Source organism: Talpa occidentalis, unplaced genomic scaffold (genome assembly GCF_014898055.3).
Source record: "Talpa occidentalis isolate TD23 unplaced genomic scaffold, MPIMG_talOcc4v2.1 talOcc4.15, whole genome shotgun sequence".
NCBI classification, from domain to species: domain Eukaryota; kingdom Metazoa; phylum Chordata; class Mammalia; order Eulipotyphla; family Talpidae; genus Talpa; species Talpa occidentalis.
In genome coordinates, this window is record NW_023601543.1 from 48,400,818 (window position 1) to 48,428,759 (window position 27,942).

Genomic DNA, 27,942 nt, shown 5'->3' on the forward strand with positions numbered 1-27,942 from the left:
TAATATTCCCTGCTACTTTGCCATAGATTAGTTGACCTTATATGTGTGATTTTATTTCTGGTGTTTCAATTCACTTCCATTGGTTTGTGTGTCTGTGTGTTTTTGTTCAAATAAATGCGTTTTTTTTTTATTAAGGCTTTGTAGTATCATTTGAAGTCTGGGAGTGTAATACCTTCATTCTTCTTTCTTTTAGTCAGGAGATCATTTGCTATTTGATTTTTTTTTTTTTTGCGTGTGTGTGATACCATTTGAATTTCAGCAATTTTATACCATTTCTTTGAAGAATATCTTTGAAAGTTTTCATTGGTATTGCACTGAATCTGCAAATTTCTTTGGGTAGGATGGCCATTTTGATGATGTTGATTCTTCCATTCCATGAGCCCAGAATGTTTTTCCATTTCATTGTGCCTTTTTCTATTACTTTGGATAGAGTTTTATAATTTTCCTTGTATAGGACTTTTACCACCTTTTTTAGATTTATTCCATGGTATTCATTTATTTTTCACAATTAAAAATGCAATGCTATTCTTAATTTCTTCCTCTTCAGACTGATTTTTAATTTTTTTTCTTTTATACTTTTTCTTTTTTATTTTAAATTTATCATTTTTTACAATTTTTTATATTTTATATATATTTTAGACCATATTTTCTTCCCCCCACCCCAGACTGATTTTTTGTATATAGGAAGGGTACTGTTTTCTGTGTATTGATTGTAACCTGCTATTTTACTAAACTGGTTGATTATTTTAATTAGTTTTTCCATGGATTTTTTTTTAGGGTTCTCTCTATGTTATCATGCCATCTGAAAATAATATTAGCTTTACTTCTTTCGCAATCTGGATTGCTTTTGTAGCTTTCTCTTGCCTAGTTGCTAAAGTTAGACTTAAAATACTATGTTGGCAGTAGCCCTTCTTCCCAGCAGGTGTTTTTCTTAATCAACCTCCCTTTCAGGGGCAGCTTTTTCTGTTTGCTTGTGTCTGTGCAATTGCCATTTATTCTCCCCCTTCTTATAATAACCCTGTCATTTTTGATATAAATAAAATAATGTAAAATAAAATGTTGAATAGTAGTAGTAAGGGTGGACAACCTTGTCTTGTTCCAGATCTTAATGGAAACTGTGGTGAGTACTGGACATCCCTAAGCAAAAGGATAAAGTTGTATCCACCAAAACAAAAAAAAAAAACCTGAATATTTAATACTCTTATAAGAAAATATAGTTGTAAGTGTTAAAGACTTTAGTTCAGCCAACAATTTCTGAGATATTACATCACAATCCAAGATACCAAGGGAAAAATTGACCAATGTGATTTCATAATATTGCAAATGTTTATCCTTATTTAAAAGGGCTTTACCAGGGCCTCCCTGGTGGTGCAGGTGGTTGATTGCAGTGCTGTGAAGCTGTCCGCAGCCTCTGCAGCTCGGGTTTGATCCCAGCGGTCTGTTGAGTGTCAAACATGGCGAAGCAGACCTCTCCTGTCACGCCCGCTGCTCCCTTCAACAGTGTATTTCATCAGTCTGCCTGTTCTGTTCCCCACTCCCTCTCTGGTGAATCCTCTCACCCTCCCGTGCATCTGGCCTGTACTCTGGTTCTTGTATAAAAATAAATAAATCTTTTTTTTTTTTTTTTTTTAGAAAAGGGAATTACCAATACAGTAACAATTTAACCCCCCCAAAAAGTGAGATAATACTCATACATTTGGTATTGAGAACATATAAAGAATTGTTGTAACTCAAATTTATAATGAATCAATCTATCCCTACTTAAAAATGTGAATATAATTTAGTAAACATTTCTCTGAATTTTACAAAGGGTGAATAAACATATGAAAAGACATTCAACATTAGTCATTAAGGAAATGCAAATCAAACCACAGTAAGTGCAAGTTCAATCCCAATAAGTTGTTTGTAATCAAGGAGACAAAGAAATGTTAGTGAGGATGTGGATAAATTGAAACTCTCATTCATTGCTGTTGAGAATGTAATAAGGTGATATGCAATCTTTGGAAAACAGTTTGTCACTTCCTCAGTTGTTAAACTGATTTGCTATATGATCCAACAATTTCCCTTCTAAGTATTTGCCAAGCAGAAGTTAAAACATGACCATAGAAAATCTTGTACATGAGTGTTCATAACAGCATGATTTGTAACAGTCAAAAAATACATGAACTGATGTATTAATAAAGACAATGTGCTATGTCAATACAAATACTCAACTGTAAAAATGAATAAAGTAAGTTATACACTCAATATCATGGATAAACCATGAAAACATTGTCTAAAAAGATAGTTACAAAAGACTATATATTGTATGATTACAATTATATGAAATGTCTAGAATAGACAAATCCATAATTGCAGACAGTTAAGTTGTGGTTTTTCAAGGGTGGATGTAAAAGGAATGGGAAATGACTGCAGACATCTATGGGGTTCTTTTCGAAATGATAAAATACTGTGATTTTGGTCTTATTTTTAAATATACTAAAAAGCACTGAATCATACATTATATAAAAGGGTGAATTTTACAATATGTGACTATATGAATATATCTCAGTTTTTATTTTAAAATGGTTGTGCAGGAGACAGTCACCCATAGAACTTTATTTGATCCTAGGGAAGTCAAATTTTTTGGCTCTCATGCTTTCCTCTAACACTTGCCTCTTCATATTTCCCATGCCTATTTTATGTGTGAAAATCTCTACCTCTTATGATTTGGTTCTGAGTTGAGGCTAGGGATACACACCTACTCCAGCTTTATTCTTAAGTTACACTGGTTATTTATAAGCCTCATGAGTGTAATTACTCTAGTGATCATCAGGGCTTTATTTTGCAGTGTGGAATCAGTTAGATAGATCTGTAAATGATGTGACCCTGAACAAGTTAGTTCATATTTTTTAAACCATAATTTCTTTTACTTAATTAGTTATACTTCTTAGGGTCATGAAGACTTAATAAGATAATGTATTTTAAGTATTTGGCACTCTGTGTAGGCTGATGTAGTTCTTATTTTATGTTAACTTACTTTCTACTTCTTTCCCTTTGATAAAAGGCAGGTTCTTTTCTGGTCAGCAGTCACTTAGTTCTTTCCAGCTTTCTGCCAAGCAACAGATTTATTTTAGAAATGTCATGGGTGAGGTTTTATTAAAGCTTTTTTTTTTTTCTGTGTCCCTGGTGTGCCTGTTCTAGTAACTGCGACACTACGTAGTCAGTGAGTTTGGAAGAAAAATTAACCAGGAGACCTTTCAGTTGTAACAATAGGAACTGCCTTTGTTTAGGTGTAATAGTTCTGGGTTACATTTGATGAAGTTGAAAATGCTGAGACTAATGCAAAAGTAAATTCTCTCTTGCCTTTTATTTTTTTTTTTTCTTCCCAGGATCTGGAGAAATCAGGCCATATGAAATCTGACACGTGTTCTTTCTCTCAGCTCTGGACAAAGGGAATTAAAACTGTAGGTATCTTAATCTGTTCCTTTTCCTCCATGTTTAGGAGCGGAAAAAGAAATTTGAAAAGGATGGCGAGAGGTTTTATTCCTTGCTTGATCGGCACTTACATTTGTCTTCCAAAAAGAAGGAATCTCAGCTACAGGAGGTATGTTCAGAAGTCCTGGCTCTGTCTTCTATTGCCAAATATGACTTATTTGCAAGACTTGCCTCATAACCTGCCTTAGCTGGGAACAATGTATGCTTGTGCTTGCAGTTAAACCATGGCCTGGGAATCAGGATCCCTGGGTTCTCAAGGTAGTGTCATGGTTTGACTTTGGATAAGATATTTCTTTATCTCAGTCCATATGTTAGAAGAGGAGTTGTATTCAGTGAACTCAAGAGTCCCTTTTTGTTCTAATATTCTCATTCCAGATTTCACCCAAGGATAGGGCTAAACTTATATGGAGGTTACATGGGACATGCTTCAGCTCAAATGAAGCATTATTTAGTAAGTGCCTACCACACACTAGGCACTAATTATTCTGGGAGCAACAGGACTACAAATATAATAAGACATTCTTTCTGTCCTTAGACAACTTACAGTTTAGGTACTAAAATAAGAATACACACGGCTTTTATCAAGTAGAATTTTTTACATATGTATTGTCCTTGTAGGGTTCGAAAAGTGTTTTGAGAATAAAAACCTATCATTTGTATAGGTGGGGTTAACTTTGTGGAAGATTGTTGCCCATCCAATCTGAGGTAGTCATTCAGCAATAGGTAATACATTCGACAGAAACTGACAAATGTCAGAAAGACAAAGACAATTGCTGTATGATTTCAGTCATGTGTGCAATATAAAGAAGCAAAGCAAGTGAACAAATAACAAGTCTAATCCTTAGATTCTGACAAAAGAATAGTGGTTACCTGAGGCATATGGATCGAAGTTGGACAGATTAACTGGCAATAGTCTATTGGATTTTGGTGGTTCCTAGAACTTTGGAGGTGGGGGTGGTGAGTTATACATTTGAAGAGGTGTGAAGCTGTACTCCAAAAACTTATACAGTGTTTTAAACCAACATTACATCAATTAAAAAATGGAGAAATGGACCATTCAAATGGAAGGCTGTGGTCCCAAGAATGGAAAACATGAAGTTTGAGAAATGGTTTGATCAGAATTTGCATTTACTATGGGAGGATTGTAAAAGACAATATGAAATTGTGCAAATTGAGGCCTTATCATGGAATAATAGGCTCAGGAGTTTGTACTGAATGTTGTTGGTCCTGGGAGGATTACTCTACATGCAATATGAGTAGAATACTATTTTGGGAATTTAAAGTAGCCTAGGTTGTAGGATGAATTAGGTCAGAGAGAGACTGGAATCAGGAAAAACAAGTTTAGGAATCTATTGCAGTAAGAAAAGACTGTGAGTCTGGGATATTGACAGTAAAGAAGAGAGGGAATGAATTACCAGATTAAGACATTTTAAAAATGAAACAAAACAAGGGATTTAGCTGTTGATTAAAAGATCCAGCAAAAGCTGGTGCTATTGAAGATTCAAGTATGAAAAGAGATACCAGATTGAATAAGGTCATAGACATGAACTCTCTAGGTTCTTAGAAATAATCTTGTCCTTGTCTCAGAGATTGTGGAAAAGTTGAAGCTCATCTCCTGACATCTGATTTTAGTGAGTGTTCATCACATCATATGAATGGCTGAAGGCAATGAGTCAGGATCCTCTGGTGGATGGTGTTAGTATTAGGTAGGTGAAGGACAGCTTCTCTTCCATACATTGCAGTAAGGTACTAGTTTGGGATCTTCTGCCAATTTTCATTTGCACATTTTTGTTTTCTTCCTCTTCCATTTATTCCATGTCAAGGCTCTTCTACAGAAAGGAATTAACATAGCATTTCTGAGACTACCATGCTTTGAAAGATCAGCTTACAAATTTAGCACTTGGCTGCCAGGTGGGAACTTGGCTGGTAAACAGTTCCCTATACTGATATTAGTTTTCCTAAATGGCAGGAGTGATTCCCTGTGCCTACAGTAGCATGTAAACAATGTGGTTTTTGTTCAACACCTTACCTTCTTTTGGGAGACTAAAATCTTGATAAACAATTGGCAGAGAGTGCCTATATGTGTAACTTCCAATAAAAACCTAGGGCACTGAGTTTCTAATGAGCTTCCTTGATAAACAACATTTCACACTTGCCATAACTTGTTGTTGGAGCAATTAAGTGTGTGTCCCATATGACTACACAAAGAGAGAACTCTTGGATGTGTGTATCTAGTTTTTTCTGGACTTTGCCCCACATATATTTTCTCTTTGCTGATTTTTCTATGTATTCTTTTTCTGAAATAAATCTGAACTATGAGTATAATGACTCCTTTAAGTTAATCTAGACAATTACCAAACCTGGGCAGGAACCCCAGATACAGTCTTTTGGAGTCTTTTGCAATGGAAGCTTCTGGAATGTCCTAGCACCTAGTTTGGTACTAGTATGAGATATCCCTGGTGACAGTCCTAATGAGCAAGGATGCAGCCTTTGTTCTTGTTCAATGAAAAATAAGTTTCAATACCTTGACTCATCACTTTTTTATATTAAACTATTTTTAGAGCATAAATACCTTACCAAAAAAATGAGTGGTACACCAATGAATACTCAGAGCAACCACTGTATTCCTGAGACCTTTTCCTTTGCCCCTCCATTCAGCACACACATGAGACAATCAATGGTCTACCCCAGCACCACCAGTCTCCCATGCTCCAACACTTACAGGTTAATTCTTCCGCACCAGTCCCTCTGATCAGGTCTATCAGCACCATCAGCTCAAAATCTTCTGGTACAAGGTCAGGTTTCCTGCTAATTTTCCCAAAGCAATTTTGGTAAATGCCAAAACTTTGAAATAATCAAAATTAGCGACATGATTTAGGAGGATCCCATTTTAACTATGTCCTAGCTCAGCTTTTCTATCTGGCAACATATCCCCAAATTATGTGCATCTTAAGATCAAACTTGTCTCTAGGATTATCCAGATCCTTTCTTCTAAAATATACATTGAAAAACATGACGTTAATTAAAAATTCTGTTTCATTCAGAATGTCATGGATCAGAAAATCTTTCAAAATTCCAATTTATTCTATGGGTTGACTTTAGCTGTATGCACAACTTCATCATGGGCTAAGTCCTAGACTTTTATCCACTGATATTTCTCCTACTTTGTCCGTTCCCTGGCCTTCTACAAAGCTACCATTTGCCTCTTCAAAGATTTAACAGAAAAGAAGATTTGGACAAATAGGAAATGCCACTAGTTTGACAGTTTTGGTTTTCTCTGTGCTTTTCAATGGGATAGTGTTGTGTAGGGGGATGATTCCTGGGTTAAAATCATGCATACATGTTAATTATTTATCCATTATTCTACAGTGTAGATAGAATCTACATGCATATCCTAGCATGTAGGTCTGGTAAGCAGACATTGAGACCTAAAAAGTGCCATGTGAAAATTTTAAACCTAGACCAGTAATCTAATTTATGTTATAAGTATTATTTTGCTTAAATGCAGTATTTGATTTTGATTTCCCCCCCAACATCATCTCTTTTACCCATTTGATCCTTCCTCCTCTCCACTTGCTCTTATTCTCAGAAATATCACTTCATTTTTATTTTATTTGCATGTGTTCATCTTTTTATCTATTTTTTATTTTTATTTTATTTTATATAATTCTTACATCATTTTCATTTTTGCACAATATGCATTTTCATTTTGGTTATATTCCCCATAAAATTGTACCCCCCCCTTACTTTGAACCTAATCTTTCCTCTCCCCACCCTCTCCCCCATCCTGGAGTGTGTCTCTGGTTTATCGTGGCTTGTTGATTTTCATTTTTTCTTTGTATTTATTAGTCTTTTTCCTGGTCACTTATTTAGGTTTTCTAGATTCCTGCTATGAGTGAGACCATCTGGTATTTTTCATTTTCTTTCTGACTTATTTCGCTGAGCATGATCCCTTCTAGCTCCATCCATATTGCTGCAAACTGCTTGTGTTTATCTTTTTGGATTGCTGAGTAATATTCCATGGTGTATATGAATCACGTCTTCTTGATCTAGCCATCTGTTTTTGGGCATTTGGGTTGTTTCCATAGCTTAGCTATGGTAAATAGTGCTGCTATAAACAGGTGTGCTTTGGAATTGATGTTTCTGTGTCCTTTGGGTAAATACCTAGGAGTGGAATTGCTGGATCATATGGAAGCTCTATATTTAGTAGGTCAAGAAATCTCCACACAGCTCTCCATAGTGGTTGGACCAGTTTGCACTCCCACCAGCAGTGCAGGAGAGTTCCTTTTTCTCCACAACCTCGCCAACATTTGTTGTTGCTAGTTTTTTTTAATATGTGCCATTCTCACTGGTGTGAGATGGTATCTCATTGTAGTTTTGATTTGCGTTTCCCTGATTACAGGTGATGTTGAACATTTTTTCATATGCCTGTTGTCCATTTACATTTCCTCTTTGGAGAAGTTTCTATTTAGCTCTTCTGCCCATTTTTTGACTGGATTGTTTTCTTTGTTTTTATTTAGTCTCATCAGCTCTTTGCAGATTTTTGTGATCAGTCCTTTATCATTAGAGTTGTGTACAAAAATTTCCTCCCAGTTGGTGTGGTTTCTCTTTGTTTTGGTTATTGTCTCTTTTGCTGTGCAGCTCTTTAATTTGATGTAGTCCCAGCTGTTTATCTTTGCCTTCACTATCACTGCTTTGGGTGATGTGTCTGTAAAGATGTCTTTGATGTGCAAATCCCGTAGTGTTTCGCCTATATTTCCTTCTATGTATTTTATGGTTTAAGGTTTTACGTCTAGTTCTTTAATCCATTTTGAGTTGTTTTTTTTGCATGGTGTGAGGTAGTGGTCAAGCTTCATTCTTTTGCATGTTGCGACCCAGTTTTCCCAGCACCATTTATTGAACAAACTTTCTTTATTCCAGTGTATATTCTTTTCTCCTTTGTCAAAGATTAGTTGACCATAAATCTGTGGAGTTATTTCTGGATTTTCTATTTGCTTCCATTGGTCCGTGTGTCTGTTCTTGTTCCAATACTATGCAGTTTTGACCATTATGGCTTTGTGGTATAGTTTGAAGTCTGGGAGTGTGATGCCACCATTCCCTTATTTATTTTTTTTTATGAGAGCTTTAGCTATTCGTGGTTGTTGGTGATTCCATATGAATTTCATCAATAATTGTTTTATTTCTTTGAAGAATGTCATTGAAATTTTTATTAGAATAACATTGACTTTGTAAATTGCTTTTGGTAGTATGGCCATTTTGAAAATGTTAATTCTTCCAATCCATGAGCAGGAGATGTCTTTCCATTTCTTTGTGTCTTCTTCTTGTTCTTTTAACAGTGTTTTATAGTTTTCTTTCTATAGGTCCTTTACCTCTTTTGTTAGGTTCATTCCTAAGTATTTGATTTTTTTTTTTGTTTCAATGATGGGATGGATATTTTATTTCTTCTTCAGATTTATTGTTTGTGTATTAGGAAGACTACTGATTTTTGCTATTTGATTTGTATCCTGCCACTTTACTGAATGGATTGATTAATTAGTTTTTCTGTTTGTTTTTTTTTTGTGTGTTCTCTATGTATATTATTATATCATCTGCGAATAGTGATATTTTAAATTCTTCCTTCCTCTTTGGATTCCTTGTTTGTCTTTCTCTTGTCTTATTGCTCTAACTAGCACTTCCAGTATTACATTGAAAAGCAGTGGTGAGAGTGGACATCATTGTCTTCTTCCATATCTTAATGGAAATGCTTTCAGGTTTTTGCCATTGAGAATGATACTGGCTCTTGGCTTGTCATATATGGCCTTGATGATGTTGAAGTATGTTCCTTGTATCCCAAGAATTTCAAGGGCCTGTTTTTTTAGTTTCTATTTCACTTATTTCTGCTTTCATTTTTATTATTTCTTCTGCTGGTTTTGGGTTTTGTTGTTTTTCTTTTTGTAGTTATTTGAGCTTTGAGATTAAGTTGTTTCTTTCAGTTCTTTCTTGTTTCTTGATGTGAGCCTCTATTGCTATATATATTTACTCTTATTACTGCTTTTACTGCATCTCATATGTTTCAGAAATTGGTGTCCTCCTTGTCATTCAACTCAAAGTATTTTTTAATCTCTTGTTTGATCTCCTCATTAGTCCTTTGGTCTTCCATTACTGCACTTTTCAATCTCCATGAGTTAGGAGTGTTCCTTGCCTTCTTTTTATGGTTTATATCTAATTTGATGCCTTCATGGTCAGAGAAGAGGGTTGGTATGATTTCAATCTTGGTGTATCTGTTGATGTTTGTTTTGTGCCCCAGTATGTGATCAATCCTGGAGAATGATCCGTGTGTTCTTGAGAAAAATGTGTACTCAGATTTTTTTTTGTGTTAGTGTTCTAGAGATGTCTCTTAAGCCCAAGAGCTCTAGATCCTTACTTAGAGCTTTAGTGTCCTTACTTATTTTTTGTCTCATTGATCTATCCATAGTTGATAGTGGTGTGTTGAAGTCTCCTACTCCATATATGCTTTCTCTGATGTCTGTTTTCAGAGATGATAATAGTTGTCTAATATATTTTGGTGCTCCTTCATTTGGTGAGTATGTGTTAATGATTGTTCTTTCTTTTTGAAGTATTGTAATCTTGATCATAATATAGTGACCACTGTTGTCTCTTTTTTCCTTTTTGAAATTGAAATCTGTTTTATATGATATAAGTATAGCTGTTCCTGCCTTCTTTTTTGGTCCATTTGCTTGTAGGATTGTTTTCCATCCTTTAACTTTGAGTCTTTTTTTTTTGTCTTTTGTAGTTAAATGTGTTTCCTGGAGACAGCAAAAGGTTGTGTTTTGTTTGTTAATCCAGCCTGCGACTCTGTGTCTTCTTACTGAAGAGTTTAGTCCATTTACATTTAGAGTTAATATTGCTATGTTAGCATCTGTATTTGCCATTGTGTTTGTCTTTCCTCTGATTTTCTTTATTTATTCTTTTAATACCTTTTTTTTTTCTTTTGGCCTTGTTTTGCTGTTATTCATCCCTCTGTTGGTTCTGGCTTTAGTACTCCTTGTAGTATTTTTTTGGAGTAGGGGTTTAATCGTAATGTATTTCCAGAGTTTCTGTTTGTCTGGGAAGGTCCTTATTCTTTCTTCATAGAGGAAGGAAAGCTTTGTAGGATAGAGTATTCTTGGTTGGCATTTGTTGTCTTGCAGTCTGTTGACTATGTCCCTCCACTCTCTCTTTGCCCATAGTATTTCTTTGGAGAAGTCTGATGTCAGTCTGATTGGTTTTCCTTTGTATGTTATCTGTTTCTTCCCTCTTGTCAGCTACATTAATTTTTCCTTGTCTTGGATTCTTGGGAGCTTTACTATTATGTGTCTTGTTGTATTTTTCCTTTCATCATGGAAGTTTGTTGTTCCTGTTGCTTCTTGTATGTCTATTTTCAGCTCCTTCTTCATGATTGGGACATTCTCTTCAATTATTTCCTTGAATATTTTCTCTGTTCTTAGGTCTTTCTCCTCTCCTTCTGCTATTCCTATAACTCTTATATTTCCTTTCCTCATGGAGTCATATAGTTCCCAAAGTCTTTCTTCACGCTTTTTCATTCATACTTCTCTTTTATTTTCTGTTTTGGTTCCTTTTATTTCTATGTCTTCGAGAGTGCTTATTCGTTCTTCTATTTCATCTGTTCTCCTTTCACTGCTTTTCCCAGGGCTCTTTAGCTCTCCTGTTAAACCTTTGATCTCCTGCATTTGCTTCATTTCCCTCTTTAGTGACTCAATTTCATTCTTCTGAGTGTTGTTTTCCTTAATGACTTCTGTCAGTTTTTTCATCACGACAATTTTGAATTGTCTTACTGGAAGATTCAGAAGTTCTCCCAAGTCACTGTTATTTCAATATTATGGGTAGTTTTCTTTTTGTGGTGTGTCTTTTTCCTGAGGAGTTGCTAAGTTGCATGTAGTTTTTCTTCTCCCTGCTGCCTGTTTTCTAATTTGCCCAATGCATTGGTACACTGTATCACTGGTACTGGTCAGCATCTTTTTGATGTGCTCTTTGTGGGATTTCTGAAACTGGTGGTCCAAAGAAGTCAAATACTGTTATGCCAGAAGTCCAGTGAGGCAGTGGTACTTTAAGTGTTTTAATGGTCACTGTCACAGAATATCTCTGTCTTCTGTGTTTGTTTAATTACAAAGGTGTATCTTGATATCCCACAGACTTCCCTGGAAGTGGGGTGGCTGGATTGCACTCCGGGCTCCCAATCGCTGAATCCTTCTCTGGGCTCCAACTCCCTGCCTGTTGCGACCAGGCTTGTGGGGGACTTAAGCTGGCCTCTGGCTGCTCAGGGAGCCTTCTCCCTGTTTCAAGCAGTCTTTATTGAAGGAAGGTCCCTATTCTAAAACGGCGAGTCATGGCCTCCCCTGGTGGCACAGTGGTTGAGCGTTGGGTTGTGAAGCTGCCCGCAGCCTCTGCAGTGCCAGTTGGATCCCCGGCCACCGCGAGGTTCCCACATGGCACGCAGACCTCTCCTGCTGTGCCCACTGATCCCCTCAGCAGTGAGTTTCCTTGGTCTGCCTGTTCTGCTCCCTGCTCTGGCTCTGGTGAATTCTCTCACCCTCCCACACTTCTCACTGTACCCAGTGCTTGTATAAATAAATAAATAAATAAATAAATAAATAAATAAATAAATCTTTAAAAAAAAGAAAATGGCGAGTCAGAGATGCACTTTCTTGCTTGTGTTGACTGCCCTGGCCTTGGATGCCAGCTCCCTCTCTTGGCTTGGAATGCTGGCCAGAAGGGGCCTGGCATGGGAGTGCTTCCCAGCTCACCTCTGGCTCTGCGGAGAGCCTTCTCCTGGTTTTGACCAGTCTTTATTGAAGGAAGGTCCCTGTTCTAAAATGGTGAGTCTGAGATGTACTTTCCTGCGTGAGCGGCCTGCCCCGGCCTGGGTGCCTGCTTCATCACTTCATTTTTAAATGTCTGCCAGTAAATTTTGTTTTGTTGAATAGTCTATTGTACAAATGTCAAGTATTTGTCTTTGTCTGTCTTGTTTTACTATACATAATTCTCTCAAACTCCTTCCACTTTTTTATAGAGTGGGATATTTGGTCTATCCTTATGGCTATATGAATATACCACTATGTGAATATTCCACTTTTTCTTGATCCACTGGTCAGTTAGGATGTTTCCACATCCTAGATATTATAAATAATGGTGGAATAAACATGGCAGAACATATAGTTTTTTTGCAGTGATTGTTTCAAGTTCTTTGAACAGATGCCTGAGAGTGAGATTGCTGGGTTTACAGTATTTCTATTTTTAGTATTTTAAGATAAATCTAAACTACCTTCCAAAATGGCAACACCAGTGTATATTCCCACCAACAGTGTTACAGGGTTCCTGTATTTCTGTATCCTCTTTAACACTGTTGTTGGGAGTCTTTTTAACATGTATCATTCTGACAGATATGAAATTGTATCTCTTTGTGGTTTTAATCCAAATCTCTCTTATAGAAGTTACTGAACATTTTTTCATATACCTGTTTTATACCTATTTGCTTGCTGGATATCCTTTTTGGTTAGTCATAAGTTCATATCTACTGACCATTTCATGATTGGATTTTTTTTAATTGAGTCTTTTTGTACATGTTGGGTGTTAACCAAAATGTTGGTTGTATAATGTGAATATTTTATCCCATTCAGCAGAATATCTTTTTAATCTACTAATAAACCTTGTGTAAAGCTTTTAAATTTGAGGTGATCTTAAATCATTTTATTTTATTTCCATTGCCATATGGTTTGAATCTCTGTAAACGATATTATCATTTATGTCATGTAATGTATAGACAATACATCATTTTATGTATTTTGTTGTTGGAGGCATTATGTCTAAGTCTTTAATTAATTTAAAATTTATTTATATACTTGGAGTTAGAAAGTGATCCAAATTTATTCTTTTATATGATTGTGTCCACTTTCCCCAACACCATTTTTATTTTTATTTATTTTTTTAAGATTTATTTATTTATACAAGAACCGGGGTACAGGCCAGATGTGCGGGAGGGTGAGAGGATTCACCAGAGACGGAGCAGGGAAACAGAACAGGCAAACTGATGAAATACGCTGCTGAGTGGAGCAGTGGGCAAGACAGGAGAGGTCTGCTGTGCCATGTGGGATTCTCACTGGCTGGCCAGGATCGGACCCATTCTGCAGAGGCTGCGGACAGCTTCACAGTGTGGCGCTCAACTGCCTGTGCCACTAGGGAGGCCCCATCACCATTTTTAAAGACTCCTTTTTTTATATATTTGTGTCTACTCTATCATTAGTTAAATGTTGATATCTACACATATTTGTTTCTAAGCTTTAGACTATGTTCCATTGATTTATGCGTCTGTTTTGATTCCAGTACCATGTTATTTTAATTACTGTTACTTAATACTATAAAGTCAGATCACATGATGCCCAAATTTCATCTGATTTTTCTTTTTTTTAAGATTTATTTATTTATGCGTACAAGAGCTGGAGTGTAGGCCAGAGATGTGGGGTGGGGTGGAGGTAATAGGATTCACCAGAGACACAGTGGGGAGCAGAACAGCCTAATCTACTGAAATACACTGCTGAGGGGAGCAGTTGGCCAGACAGGAGAGGTCTGCTGTGACATGTGAGTAGCTCCCTGTCTGGGTATCTGCAGTGACTGCAGATAGCTTCATAGTGCTGAGAATTAACCTCTTGTGACACCAGGGATGGCCCATTCTATTTTTCTTATGATTGCTTTTGATATTTGAGACCTTTTATAGCTCAGTATAAATTTTAGTAGTTGTGAGCACAAGCAGAAACCCTGGAAGTACCAGCAGCAGTGCTGCTTGCTGTTAAGACCATGGGACAAGCCATTGGGAAGAGTCTTATCAGTAGAGTCCCCAGCTGCACCAGCAACAGCATGGCCTGCTAGTAAGGCACCTGGAACATTGTGAGGGGTAGGGCCACATCAAGCAGAAGCCCCACGCATGGCAGTTTGACCTGAAAAGCAAATAGTGGAGAGATGGAAAAACCACAGCTGATAGTAGCATGAGACCTGAGGGTAACACTACACTACAGAAAGAGAATAAATCTGTGGACTCCAATCAGAAATTATGTAAGATCTGTTATTACTATCAGATACAAAGTTCAAAATTGCCATGATAATGATAATGAAATTCTCAAAAGAATGGAAGAAAAGAGACAAAACACAGAAAAGTTGACCAAAGGTGTTCAAGAAAATTCAGAAAATCAAATGAATACTATAGGAAGTAAAATTAACAAATAGAAGATCAAAATTGGAATTTTAAATAAGAAAATTTTTGAGATAAAGGATGTAAAATGATCGATATAGGAGATAAAAATCCTGGATCAATATGAGGAAGTAGAATAGTCAATATGGAAAATTGAATCAGTAACATTAAAGATGAAAATGCACACACACAACAGGTGGAGGAAGAAAGAACTAAACAAAGAAAACAAATGAGAAAGTGGTTATTATCTGATTCTGTGTAGAAAAGCAAATATGAGAACAATGATTATCCCAAATGGGGAAGACGGAGGGAGAGAGAAAGAGGGAAGAAGGAAGAGAAAGAGAGGGGGTGGGAACAGAGCACTTACTTCAAGAAATAATGGAGGAAACCTTCCCATGCCTGGAGAAGGAACTAAATATACAAGATCATAAAATTCAGAGAACACAGGGGTACCTAATAAAAATGAAACTTAAAACCAAGACACATACTAGTGAAACTTGAGAAACTTAAAGAAAGACAATTCAAGCTGGCTTGGGGGATGAAGCAGATAAAGGCACCAGATAAAGGAACCAAATCAGACTAACAGCAGGCTTTTCTAAAGAAATACTATGGGTAAGGAGAGAATCAAAATGTCATGATCAGAATACTTAAAGATAAAATCTGCCAGTCAAGAATATGCTATACTGCAAGGTTCACTGTCAGATATAAGGGTGAAATGGAGGCTTCAAATAGAAGCAGAAGGAGTTTTCAAGTAATTGGCCCCCACCAAGAAATATTGAAAGGGGCTCTCATGCCTAAAGCAAAGAGAGTAACAAACAAAGAACTGAAAAAGGAAATAGAATCACAAAATTAAGGACAAAATGGCAAGCATCCGACTTTCATATATCAATATTTACCCTATATGTACATGGACTGAGCTCACTGATTAAAAAGCACAGTGTCTGATTGGATTAGAAAACATAATCTAACCTTTAGCTGTCTGCAGGAAATGCACCTGAGCTCCAAAGATAAAAAATAGGTTCAGAGTAAAGTGTTGGAAAATAATCCTACAAGTACCTGGGACTCACATGAAGGCAGGGACAGCTATAGTTATATCAGATAAAATAGATTTCCAGCTGAAATACATAACAATACACAGGGTTGTACACTATATAATTATTAAGGGAATGATATATCAGGAAGCTATGGCACTCATCAACATATACTTACCCAATGAAGGACTATAAAAAGATAGAACAATTAATATCAACACTAAAAACATAAATTAGAAAAAAACATACATGATAAGGGGTCTCAACACCTTGATTTCACGAATGGTCTGGTCAACTAGTCAAAAAAGGAATAACAACAAATTAACTTTAAGCAACATATTACATCATATGGTCTTAATAACATTTATTGGGCACTGACCCCCCAAGCTGAATACACATTATTCTCAAGTGTACATGAGTCATTCTCCAGTACTCACCACAAATAGGGTCACAAGAGAAGTATCAAAAATTTCATTAAGATGGAAATGATACCAAGCATCATCTCTGACCATAAAGTTATCAAATTTGAAATCAACTACAAAAAGAAAAGAGAAATCCTGTAACATGTAGAGATTGAAAAACACATTACTGAATTATTAGGTTATGGAGGAAACCAATGAAGAAATAAAATAATACCCCAAGACATATAATAATGAGAACATAACCTTCAAGAACTTATGAGACACAGCAAAAGAAGTACTAGAAGAAGAAGCCCACATCAAAAGATGAGGAAGTGCTCAAATAAATAACATTGTCTCTCATCTCAAGTAACTAGAAAAAGAACAAAGAAAATCAAAACCCAGTAGAAGGATGGGAATAATAAAATATGCAACAATAATAAATGAAATAGAAATCAAAAAGAAAATACAAAAGATTAATTAAATGAAAAGCTGGTTCTTTGGAAAAATAAACAAAATAGACAAACTAATAGCTCATCTCATAAATACTTAGAATCATACAATCAATCAATACCAAATATGGAAAAAATAGAAAACCTGAATAGAACAATCACAGGCAAGGAATTCAAAACAGAAATCAAAGCCCTCCCAAAAGAGAAAAGCCCAGGACCAAATGTTTTTGCAAGTGAGTTTTTCAAAAACTTGGCAAATTAGTTAATACCTATCTTGCTCAAACTCTTTCAAAAAACCGAGAAAGAAGGAATATTGCTGAACACATCTAAGTAGTCCAAAATTTATCTATTGCCCAGACCAGACATAGAAAACACAAAATAAGATAACTGTGGACCGGTTTTCCTAATGGGTGAGATTTATACCAGGATATAATGATGGTTTGTTATCCAGAAATCAATCAATGGAATTCAATTTATCAATAAAAACAAAGATTAAAAACCATATGATCATATCAGTAGATGTAGAGAAGCATTCCATAAGTTTCAGCATCCATTTATGATGAAATCCTTCAAAAAACTTGTGATAAATGGAACATATTTCAACATAATAAATGCCATATTTGAAAACACCCCAACTATTATTCTCAATGGTAAAAAAAAATAAAGCTTTCCTACTAAGATCTGGTATTAATAAAATATTTCTACCTTCACCACTACATTCAACATACTATTGGCAGTTGTAGCTAGTGCAATTAAGGAAGAGAAGGGTACTAAAATAATCCAAATTGGGAAAGAAGTAAAACTAACACTATGTTTAAATGGTATGGTAAGATACATAGAGAACCCTAAAGAATCCACTGAAAAACTGTTCGAAACAATAAACCATTTCAACAAAATGGTGGGTTACACAATTAATGTAAAAATTAAGTTGCCTTCCTGTATGCAAATAATGAACTAGAAGAGGAAGCAATTACGAAAACAATTCCATTTACAACAACACCACAATAAAATTAAATATTTACAAGTACACTTATACAAAGAATACTATGAGACATTGTTAGTAAAAATAGAAGACATAAAGAAATGGAAAGAAATCCTATGTTAATGGACTGGAGGAATAAACACTGTCAAAGTGGACATCCTGTCCAAAGCAATGTGCTCATTGAAGGCAATCCCTATCAAATTTTCAGTGGTTACATGAGACCTGGAAATTGTAGAAAGTGCTTTTATTCATGTAGGAATACACAATTCTTGTGGTTTTAGAGTTTTCATATTTTTAGGATAAATACGTAAAAATACCTAAAAGAGAATTATTGCTGGATCATATGTAATTTCTATTTTTATGTTTTTTTAGGAAAACTCCATACCATTTTCCAAAGCTGTTTCACCAAATTGCATTCCTACTAACAGAGGAAATGTGTTTTTTTTTTTCCACCACAACCTCAACAATATTTGTTAATTTCATTCTTTTTCATATGGGCATTCTCAGTGGGATGAGGTGATATATCTGATATTGGCATTTTGATTTGCATTTACCTTCTAATAAGTTTTGAACAATTTCTCATATGTCTGTAGAGCATCCCAGTGTTTTTCGAAAAGTTTCTATTTAGGTCTTTTTCCTTTTTTTTAAATTTAGTTTTTGTTTTTGTTCTTGGATTATATAGTAAATTTGTAAATTTCTGAGAAACCTTAGTGTCCCTCAATAGACAAATTGGTAAAGAAACTGTGGGCTCTATACTCTATACTTCACTCATTGGGATACTACATAACTATGAAAAGCTATGACATGGTGACTTCTGGGACAATATTAATGGACCTTGAAGTTATAACATTAAATGAATTAAGTCAGAAAGTGGAAGATAGATGTTAGATGATTTCATTCATGTGTGGAATATAAATAACCAAAAACATACATGGACAAAATACAGGAGGAATAATAAATCTTGAACTCAGTGAAATATTTAATAGTGATCAGGAGACCAGGAGGTAGCAAGAAGGGAAGGGGGTGGGAGGCAGAGGCAATATTGTCATAGGTGGTTTGGTGTAGGGTGAGAGGAGCATGTGCTTTTATGATAGAGCCAAAATGTCATCCCTAAATTAAAAAAAAAAAGTCTCAATGACATTCTTCAAATAAATATAAGGAAAGGTACTGAAATTCATATCGAATTCCAAAAGACTCCAATGGCCAAAGCAATTCTGACAAGAAAGAGGAAGAATCACAGCATCAGACTTCCAGACTTCAAACTATATTACAAAGCTATAGTAATAACACAGCATGGTACTGGAACACAAACAGACGTAGAGACCAATGGAATAGAATTGAGAACCCAGAAATAAACCCACACTTATACGGACAGATAATCTATGACAAAAGAGCCAAGAATATGCACTATAGCTTTGAAAGCATCTTCAATAAGTGGTATTGGGAGAACTGAACAGCCTAACTCAAAAGAATGAAATTAGCCCACTATCTCACAACATGCAGAAAAATCAACTCAAAATAGACAGAATACTGATATATAAAAGGCCTGAAATCTACTATAATATATACAATAGAAAACATAGCAAAACAGTCTACAACATAGGCTTCAGAGATAACTTTGTGGATTCATCTCCATCAGCAAAGATAACAAAAGAGAATATAAATGATTGAGACTACATCAAACTAAAAACATTTTGTATAGTGAAGGAAACTGTTACTAAGAAAAAAAAGACACCCTACTGAGTGGGAGAAAATATTTTCACACTTTACATTTTATAAGGGGCTGATAGCAAAGATCCACAAAGCACTCATACAACTCCACAAAAAGAAAACAACCCAATGAAAAATTGGGAATGAAAGTTAAAGATCTAATTCTGAAGCAGAGACAAACAGATGATCAATAGGCACATAAAAAATGTTTAATAACACATCTTAGGGAAATACAAGTCCAAAAACAATAAGATAACACCTCACACATGTGAGAAATGGGCTTATTGAACAAGAGTTGGCAAAGATGTGTAAATAAAGGAATGCTCTTAAGCTGTTGATGGCAATATAACTGGTTCAGCCACTATGGAAAATAGTATGGAGTTTCGCAAAAGATTATATATGGATGTGCTGTATGACCCAGCAATTTGGCTCCTCGGTATGTACGCAAAGAATGCAAGAACACTCATTCAAAGGGAAACATGAACTCTCATGTTTATTGCAGCACTATTTACAATAGCTTATCTAGTCAGACGACCTAACTTCCTAAATACAGAAGAATGGATCAGGAAAGTGTGCATATTTACAGAATGGAACACAGCTCAGTAGTCAAAAAGATAAACTGTTGTCATTTGGGTCAACATGATTTGAGCTGGAGAGTATTATGCAAAGCAAAATAAATCAGCAGGGAAAAGACATATACTAGATGGTGTCACTGATATGGTAATTTAGGTAAACCAAGCAAATGTTCAGATAAAGGCACTAGAATAGTAGAAAGCTGCTATAGAACTGATTCTACTAGAGAGGTATAAGGGAAGGAAGGGACAAAGGCAAGATGGGGTGAGAGCACAATAAACTTTTATGGTGGACTATGGGTTACTTGATGGTGGGTGTGATGTGCATACAACATCTGAGGTAAGAGGTCTTATACTTCTAATATACAAATAATGATGCAATCCAATGATACCTCAAAAAAAAAAACACACAAAAGTAATGTAAAATTTATAAAGTTAAAATAATTAATATCATTCTATTTCTTTTAAGAATATCATTGTCTTTTTATGGGGATTACAATAAATTTTATATTGCTTTTGCTCAAAGAACTACACAAAGAACAACAAAAAAACCCCAAAACCAGTAGAAGAAAAGAAATAACAAAGATCAAGGCAGAAATAAATGAAATCAAAACTAAAAATAAAACAATCCAAAAGGTTAATGAAACCAAAAGTTGCTTCTTTGAAAAAAAAATAAATAAAATAGACAAACACCTAGCCAGGCTCACAAAGGAAAAATGGGAGATAGCACAAATAAATAGGATCACAAATGAAAGAGGAGAAATCACAACAGATGCAGCAGAAATCAAAAGAATAATCAGAAACTACTATGAACAACTGTTCATGCAAACAAATTCAACAATCTAGAAGATTTGGACAAATTCCTACAACTCTACAATCACCCAAAGCTAGATAAAGAAGACATAGAACACCTAAACAGACCAATTACAAGCAGTGAAATTGAAATGTTAATCAAAAACCTCCCCAACACAGGGCCTCTGCTGGTGGCGCAGCAGTTGAGCTCTGGGCTGCAAAACTGCCCGCAGCCTCTGCAGTGCTAGTTTGATCCCTGGCCGCCAGAGAGGGTCCCACATGGCATACAGATCTCTCCTGCTGCGCCCGCTGCTCCACTAAGCATTGCATTTCGTCAGTCTGCCTATTCTGTTCCCTGCTCTGGCTCTGGTGAATTCTCTCAACCTCCCGCACTTCTGACTGTACCCAGTGCTTGTGTAAATGAATAAATCTTTAAAAAAAAGAAAAAAACCTCCCCAAAACAAAAGCCAAGGACCTGATGGATTTACAAATGACTTCTAAAAAACATTCAGAAATGAATTAGTGACTATCCTTCACAAACTCTTTCAAAAAACTGAGCAGGAAGGGATAATACCAAACACGTTCCATAAAGCCAACATTACACGAATACCAAAATCGAACAAGGACAGCACAGAAAAAAGAAAACTACAGGCCAATTTCCCTAATGAACATGGATCAAAAAATTCTAAATAAAATTTTAGCTATCAGAATCCAACAATGTATCCATAAGATAATTCACCACGACCAAGTAGGATTTATTCTAGGGATGCAAGGATGGTTCAACATCTGAAAATCAAACAATGTTATCCAACACATTAACAAAAATAAATATAAAAACCAATTGATAATATCAATATATGCTGAAAAAGCTTTTGACAAAGTACAACACCCATTTATGATGGGTCCCTTGAAATTCTCGGAATACAAGGAACATACCATGACATCATAAAGGCCATATATGACAAGCCCATAGCCAGTATCATTCTCAATGGTGAACAGCTGAAAGCATTTCCATTAAGATCTGGAACAAGACAAGGATGTCCACTGTCACCACTGCTTTTCAATATAATACTGGAAGTCCTAGCCAGAGCAATAAGTCAAGAGAAGGACATACAAGGAATCCCAATAGGCAAGGAAGAAGTAAAACTATCACTATTTGCAGATGATATGATAATATATATAGAGAACCCCAAAAATTCCACAGAAAAATTAATTAAACTAATCAATCAGTTTAGTAAAGTGGCAGGATATAAAATCAACATGCAAAAACCAGTAGCCTTCCTATACACAAACAATAAATCTGAAGAAGAAGAAATAAAAAAAAAATCCCTTTTATTATTGAAACAAAAAATCAAAATTTGGGAATAAACCTAACAAAAGAGGTAAAGGACCTATACAAAGACAACTATAAAACACTGTTAAAAGAAATAGAAGAAGGCACAAAGAAATGGAAAGACATCTCCTGCTCATGGATTGGAAGAGTTAACATTATCAAAATGGCCATCCTACCAAAAGCAATTTATAGATTCAATGTTATTCCAATAAAAATTTCAATGACATTCTTCAAAGAAATAGAAGAATTATTGATGAAATTTATATGGAATCACCAAAAAACACGAATGGCCAAAGCTCTCCTGAAATAAAAAGAAGGGAATGGAGGCATCACACTCCCAGACTTCAAACTATACTACAAAGCCATAATCATCAAAACTGCATGGCATTGGAATAAGAACGGACACACGGCCCATTGGAACCAAATTAAAAATGCAGAAATAACCCCACAGATTTACGGTCAACTAATCTTTGACAAAGGAACAAAGAATATGCAATGGAGTAAAGAAAGTTTGTTCAATAAATGGTGCTGGGATAAGTGGGTCGCTACATGGCAAAGAATGAAGCTAGATTACTACCTCACACCATCCACAAAAACCAACTCAAAATGGATTAAAGATTTAGACATAAGACCTGAAACCATAAAATACATAGAAGGAAATATAGGTGAAACACTACATGACATGCACCTCAAAGACATCTTTACAGACACATCACCCAAAGCAGTGATAGTGAAGGCAAAGATAAACAGCTGTGACAAAATCAAAATTAAAGAGCTTCTGTACAGCAAAAGAGACAATAACCATAACAAAGAGAAACCCCACCGAGTGGGAGAACATTTTTGCACACAACACTAATCATCAAGGACTGATCACAAAAATCAACAAAGAGCTGATGAAACTCAAGAAAAATGAAGTAAATGATCCAGTCAAAAGATGGGCAGAAGAGCTAAAATAAAATTCTCCCAAGAGGAAATGCAAATGGCCAACAGGCATATGAAAAAATGCTCAACATCACCTGTGATCAGGGAAATGCAAATCAAAACTGCAATGAGATACCATCTCACACCAGTGAGAATGACACATTAAAAAAAAAAAAAAAAACTAGGGACAACATATGTTGGCGAGGATGTGGAGAAAAAGGAACTCTCCTGCACTGTTGGTGGGAGTGCAAACTGTTCCAACCACAATGGAGAGCTGTGTGGAGATTCCTCAACCTACTAAAGATGGAGCTTCCATATGATCCAGCAATTCCACTCCTAGGTATTTACCCAAAGGACACAGAAACATTAATTCCAAAGGGCACCTGCACCCCTATGTTTATAGCAGCACTACTTATAATTGCTAAGTTTTGGAAACAGCCCAAATGCCCAACAATAGATATCTGGATTAGGAAGATGTGGTACATATTCACAATGGAATATTACTCGACAATTCAAAAAGATATGCACATGCAGTTTGCCGCAACATTGATGGAGCTAGAAGGGATAATGCTCAGTGAAATAAGTCAGAAAGAAAACGAAAAATACAGGTTGGTCTCACTCCTAGAAGGAATTTTGAAAAACTAAATAAGGGACCAGGAAAAAAACTAATTAATCCGAAGTAACAATCATAATCAGCAAGTCACTACAAACCAGAGACACACTACAAGGGGCAGGTGGGGGAAAGGAAGGATAGGGTCAAAATAAGGGGGTGTGCAAGTTTATGGGAATATAGCCAAAATGAAAATGCATAAATTGTGCAACAATGAAAAATGATGTAAGAATTATATAAAATGATATATTAAAAAAGTAAAAAAAATATTGGTTTTGATAAAATTGTCATTTTAATGTTGATTTTCCCCATGCATGAGCATGGGATATCTTTCTATTTTATTATGTGTTGGTGTTTATATAAACTTAGTGGAGTCTAGTAGTTTTCAATTTATAAGTCCCTTTACCTCCATGGTTAGGTTATTTCTAGGTATTTGATTATTTAAAATTATGAATGGAGTCATTTTTTGTTATTTTCTTCTTGTTAATTATTTGTATATAAAAATAGAACACTTTCTATTTGTTGATTTTGTAATGTGCCACTTTGCTCTATTCATACATTGTTGCTAACTGTTTTGATTGGCTATTTAAGGTATTCTATATGTTGTATTGTTTCTTTTGCAAATGATAGTTTTCATTTTTTCTACACCTTATATTCCTCTTATTTTATGTTATTGTCTGATGTTTCAAGCTAAATCCTATATTACTGAATTAAATTAGTGGTTACAGTTGGTTTCCTTGTTTTTTCCTGATCATAAATGAAAGCTTTTGGTTTTTCATTATTAAGTATTACATTGACTGCACGTTTGTGATATATGGCCTTTATCATGTTTTGGGCAGTTCTTTTTATTCTAATTTTAAGGATTTTTTTAATCGTTAATAGGTACTGAATCTTGTCAAATGCTTTCTTTACATCTACTGATGTATCATGTTTATATTTGGTGATGTAAAATATAATACTTTGCTAGACTGATATTAAAATATCCTTGCATCCATGCTATAAACCCTACTTGTTCATGATGTATGATCCTTTAAAAAAACCTAATTTATGTATGCATACAAGAGCTGGGGTGAGAGGATCAACCAAAGACAGAGTGGGGAACAGAACAGGCAGAATGACTGAAATACATTGCTGAGGGGAGAAGCGGGCAAGACAGGAGAGGTCTGCCTCACCATATGGGTTGTTCCGTGGCTGCCAGGGGAACGAACTCATGCTGCAGAGGCTGCACATTGATTCATAGTGAGGTTCCTAAACTTTGTGCCACCAGGGAGCCCCAAGATCCTTTAAACTAATTGTTCAATTATGTTTTCTAGTGTTTTGTTGAGAACTTTTCCATCTGAGTTCACTAGCAATATTAATCTGTAGTTTTCTTTTGCTCTCTTTGTATTGTATTAGTATTAGATTAATAATGCTGGCATCATAACATTTATTAGGGAGCATTGCCTTTCTTGGAACTTTAGAAATAATTTAGTCAAAATGGCCAACAACATTTTTTTTCACAGGATTTGACAGAATTTGTTTGTAAAACCATCTGGCCCTATGTGAGAGTGTGTGTGTGTTTTAGAAGATTTTTGTTTTAATTTCTATGGTCATGGTTTGTATTTTCATCTCTTAGTCTCTTTCCAGATGAGCCTTCATTAACATATTGTTTTAGAAAATTTTCCATTCAGATTATTGAATTTATGATATATAGTTATTCACAATATTCTTTTATTCTCCTTGTTTCTATGCTATCTGTGATCATATGTTTGTCTCATTTCTAATACTGTGTATTGTTTTTCCACTTTTTTTAATAATAAATTTTATTTTTATATTCCCCCATACAATTGCAAACCCCCCATTCTGACCCAATCCCTCCCCTCCCCGCCCCCACCCCCCAAAAAGTGTCTCTGGTTCATAGTTTTTTTTTTTTTTTTTTTGTCTTTTCCATGTTTTTTTTTTTTTTCTTTTCTGGACTCCATTACATCATTCATGTTGTTCCTTTAACTTGGAATATTCTTTTTTTTTTTTAATAATAAATTTTATTGTTGTATTCCCCATACAATTGCAGCCCCCCATTCTGACCCAATCCCTCCCCTCCCGCCCCCACCCCCCTAAAGTGTCTCTGGTTCAATTTTTGTTGATTTTGATTTTCACTTTCTTATAGTTATTCGTTTTCCTGGTCCCTTATTTAAGTTTTCTAGATTCTGCTATGAGTGAGACCATCCGTATTTTTCTTTTTCTTTTTGGCTTATTTCGCTGAGCATGATCCCTTCCAGCGCCATCCATGTTGCTGCAAATTGCACGTGTTTATCTTTTTTTGAATGCTGAGTAATATTCCATGGTATATATGGACCACATCTTCTTGATCCAGTCATCTATTTTTGGGCATTTGGGTTGTTTCCAAGCTTAGCTATTGTTAAACAGTGCTGCTATAACCATAGGGTGCAGGTGTTTTGGATTGATGTTTCTGTGTCCTTTGGGTAAATACCTAGGAGTGGAATTGCTGGATCATATGGAAGCTCTTGTTTGTTAGGTCCAGAATCTCCACACAGCTTTCCACAGTGGTTGGACCAGTTTGCACTCCCACCAACAGTGTAGAAGAGTTCCTTTTCTCCACACCTCTCGCCAGCATTGTTGTTGCTAGTTTTTTTAATATGTGCCATTCTCACTGGTGTAAGATGGTATCTCATGGTAGTTTTTGATTTGCATTTCCCTGATGGCAAGTGATGTTGAACATTTTTCATATGCCTGTTGGCCATTGCATTTCCTCTTGAGAGAAGTTTCTTTTTAGCTCTTCTGCCCATTTTTTGACTGGATTATTTCTTTGTTGTTGTTGAGTCTCATCAGCTCTTTGCAGATTTTGTGATCAGTCCTTTATCATTAGTGTTGGGTGCAAAAATGTTCTCCCCGTTGGTGGGGTTTCTTTTGTTTTTGTTATTGTCTCTTTTGCTGTGCAGAGCTCTTAATTTGATGTAGTCCCAGCTGTTTATCTTTGCCTTCACTATCACTGCTTTGGTGATGTGTTTGTAAGATGTTTTGATGTGCAAATCACGTAGTGTTTCGCCTATATTTCCCTATATTTTATGGTTTCAGGTCTTATGTCTAGTTCTTTAATCCATTTTGAAGTTGATTTTTGTGTATGGTGTGAGGTAGTGGTCAAGCTTCATTCTTTGCATGTAGCGACCCAGTTTTCCCAGCACCATTTATTGAACAAACTTTCTTTGCTCCATGCATAGTCTTTGCTCCTTTGTCAAAGATTAGTGACCATAAATCTGTGGGTTTATTTCTGGATTTTCTATTCGATTCCATTGGTCTTATGTCTGTTCTTGTTCCAATACCATGCAGTTTTGATGATTATGGCTTTGTAGTAGAGTTTGAAGTCTGGGAGTGTATGCCTCCATTCCCTTCTTTTTTTTTTTCAGGAGAGCTTTGGCATTCGGGGTTTTTTGTGATTCCATATGAATTTCATCATAATTGTTCTATTTCTTTGAAGAATGACATTGAAATTTTGATTGGAATAGCGTTGAATCTGTATATTGCTTTTGGAGGATGGCCATTTTAATAATGTTTATTCTTCCAATCCACGAGCAGGGGATGTCTCTCATTTCTTTGTGTCTTCTTCTATTTTTTTAAACAGTGTTTTTAGTTTCTTTGGTAGGTCTTTACCTCTTTTGTTAGATTGATTCCCAAATATTTGATTTTTTTTGTTTCAAAAAAAAGGGATGGTTTTTTTGATTTCTTCTTCTCAGATTTATTGTTTTGTGTATAGGAAGGCTACTGACTTTTGCGTGTTGATTTTGTATCCTGCCACTTTACTGAACTGATTGATGAGTTGAATTAGCTTTTCTGTGGAGTTTTTGGGGTTCTCTATGTATAATATCATATCATCTGCAAATAGTGATAGTTTGACTTCTTCTTTTCCTATTTGGATTCCTTGGATGTCTTTCTCTTGTCTTATTGCCTGGCTAGGACTTCCAGTATTATATTGAAAAGCAGTGGTGAGAGTGGACATCCTTGTCTTGTTCCAGATCTTAATGGAATTGCTTTCAGCTTTTCACCAGTTGAGAATGATACTGGCTGTTGGCTTGTCATAGATTGGCCTTTATGATGTTGAGGTGTTCCTGTATCCCAGAATTCAAGGGCTTTATCATCTGAATGGGTTGTTGCACTTTGTCGAAAAGCTTTCTCAGCATCTATTGATATTATCATATGGTTTTTATATTTCTTTTTGTTATGTTGTTGGATACGTTGTTGAATTTCGGATGTTAAACCATCCTTGTGCCCTGCATGAATCCTACTTGGTCGTGGTGAATTATCTTATGGATACATTGTTGGATTCTGATGGCTAAAATTTGAGGAGTTTTTGCATCAGTGTTCATTAGGGAGATTGGCCTGTAGTTTTCCTTTTTTGTGTTGTCCTGTTCGGTTTTGGTATTAGTGTAATGTTGGCTTCATAGAACG

The 27,942-nt window shown here is 35.6% G+C and overlaps 1 protein-coding gene across 1 annotated transcript in view; it reads left to right on the forward strand.

Annotated features, from left to right (window-relative positions):
* Nucleotides 1–27,942, forward strand: part of OPHN1 (oligophrenin 1) — a 414,559-nt gene that overhangs the window by 143,059 nt on the left and 243,558 nt on the right. The window contains exon 6 of the mRNA XM_054695894.1: nt 3,485–3,586. Coding sequence (XP_054551869.1) covers nt 3,485–3,586 — 102 coding nt within the window. The remainder of the gene's footprint in view (nt 1–3,484; nt 3,587–27,942) is intronic.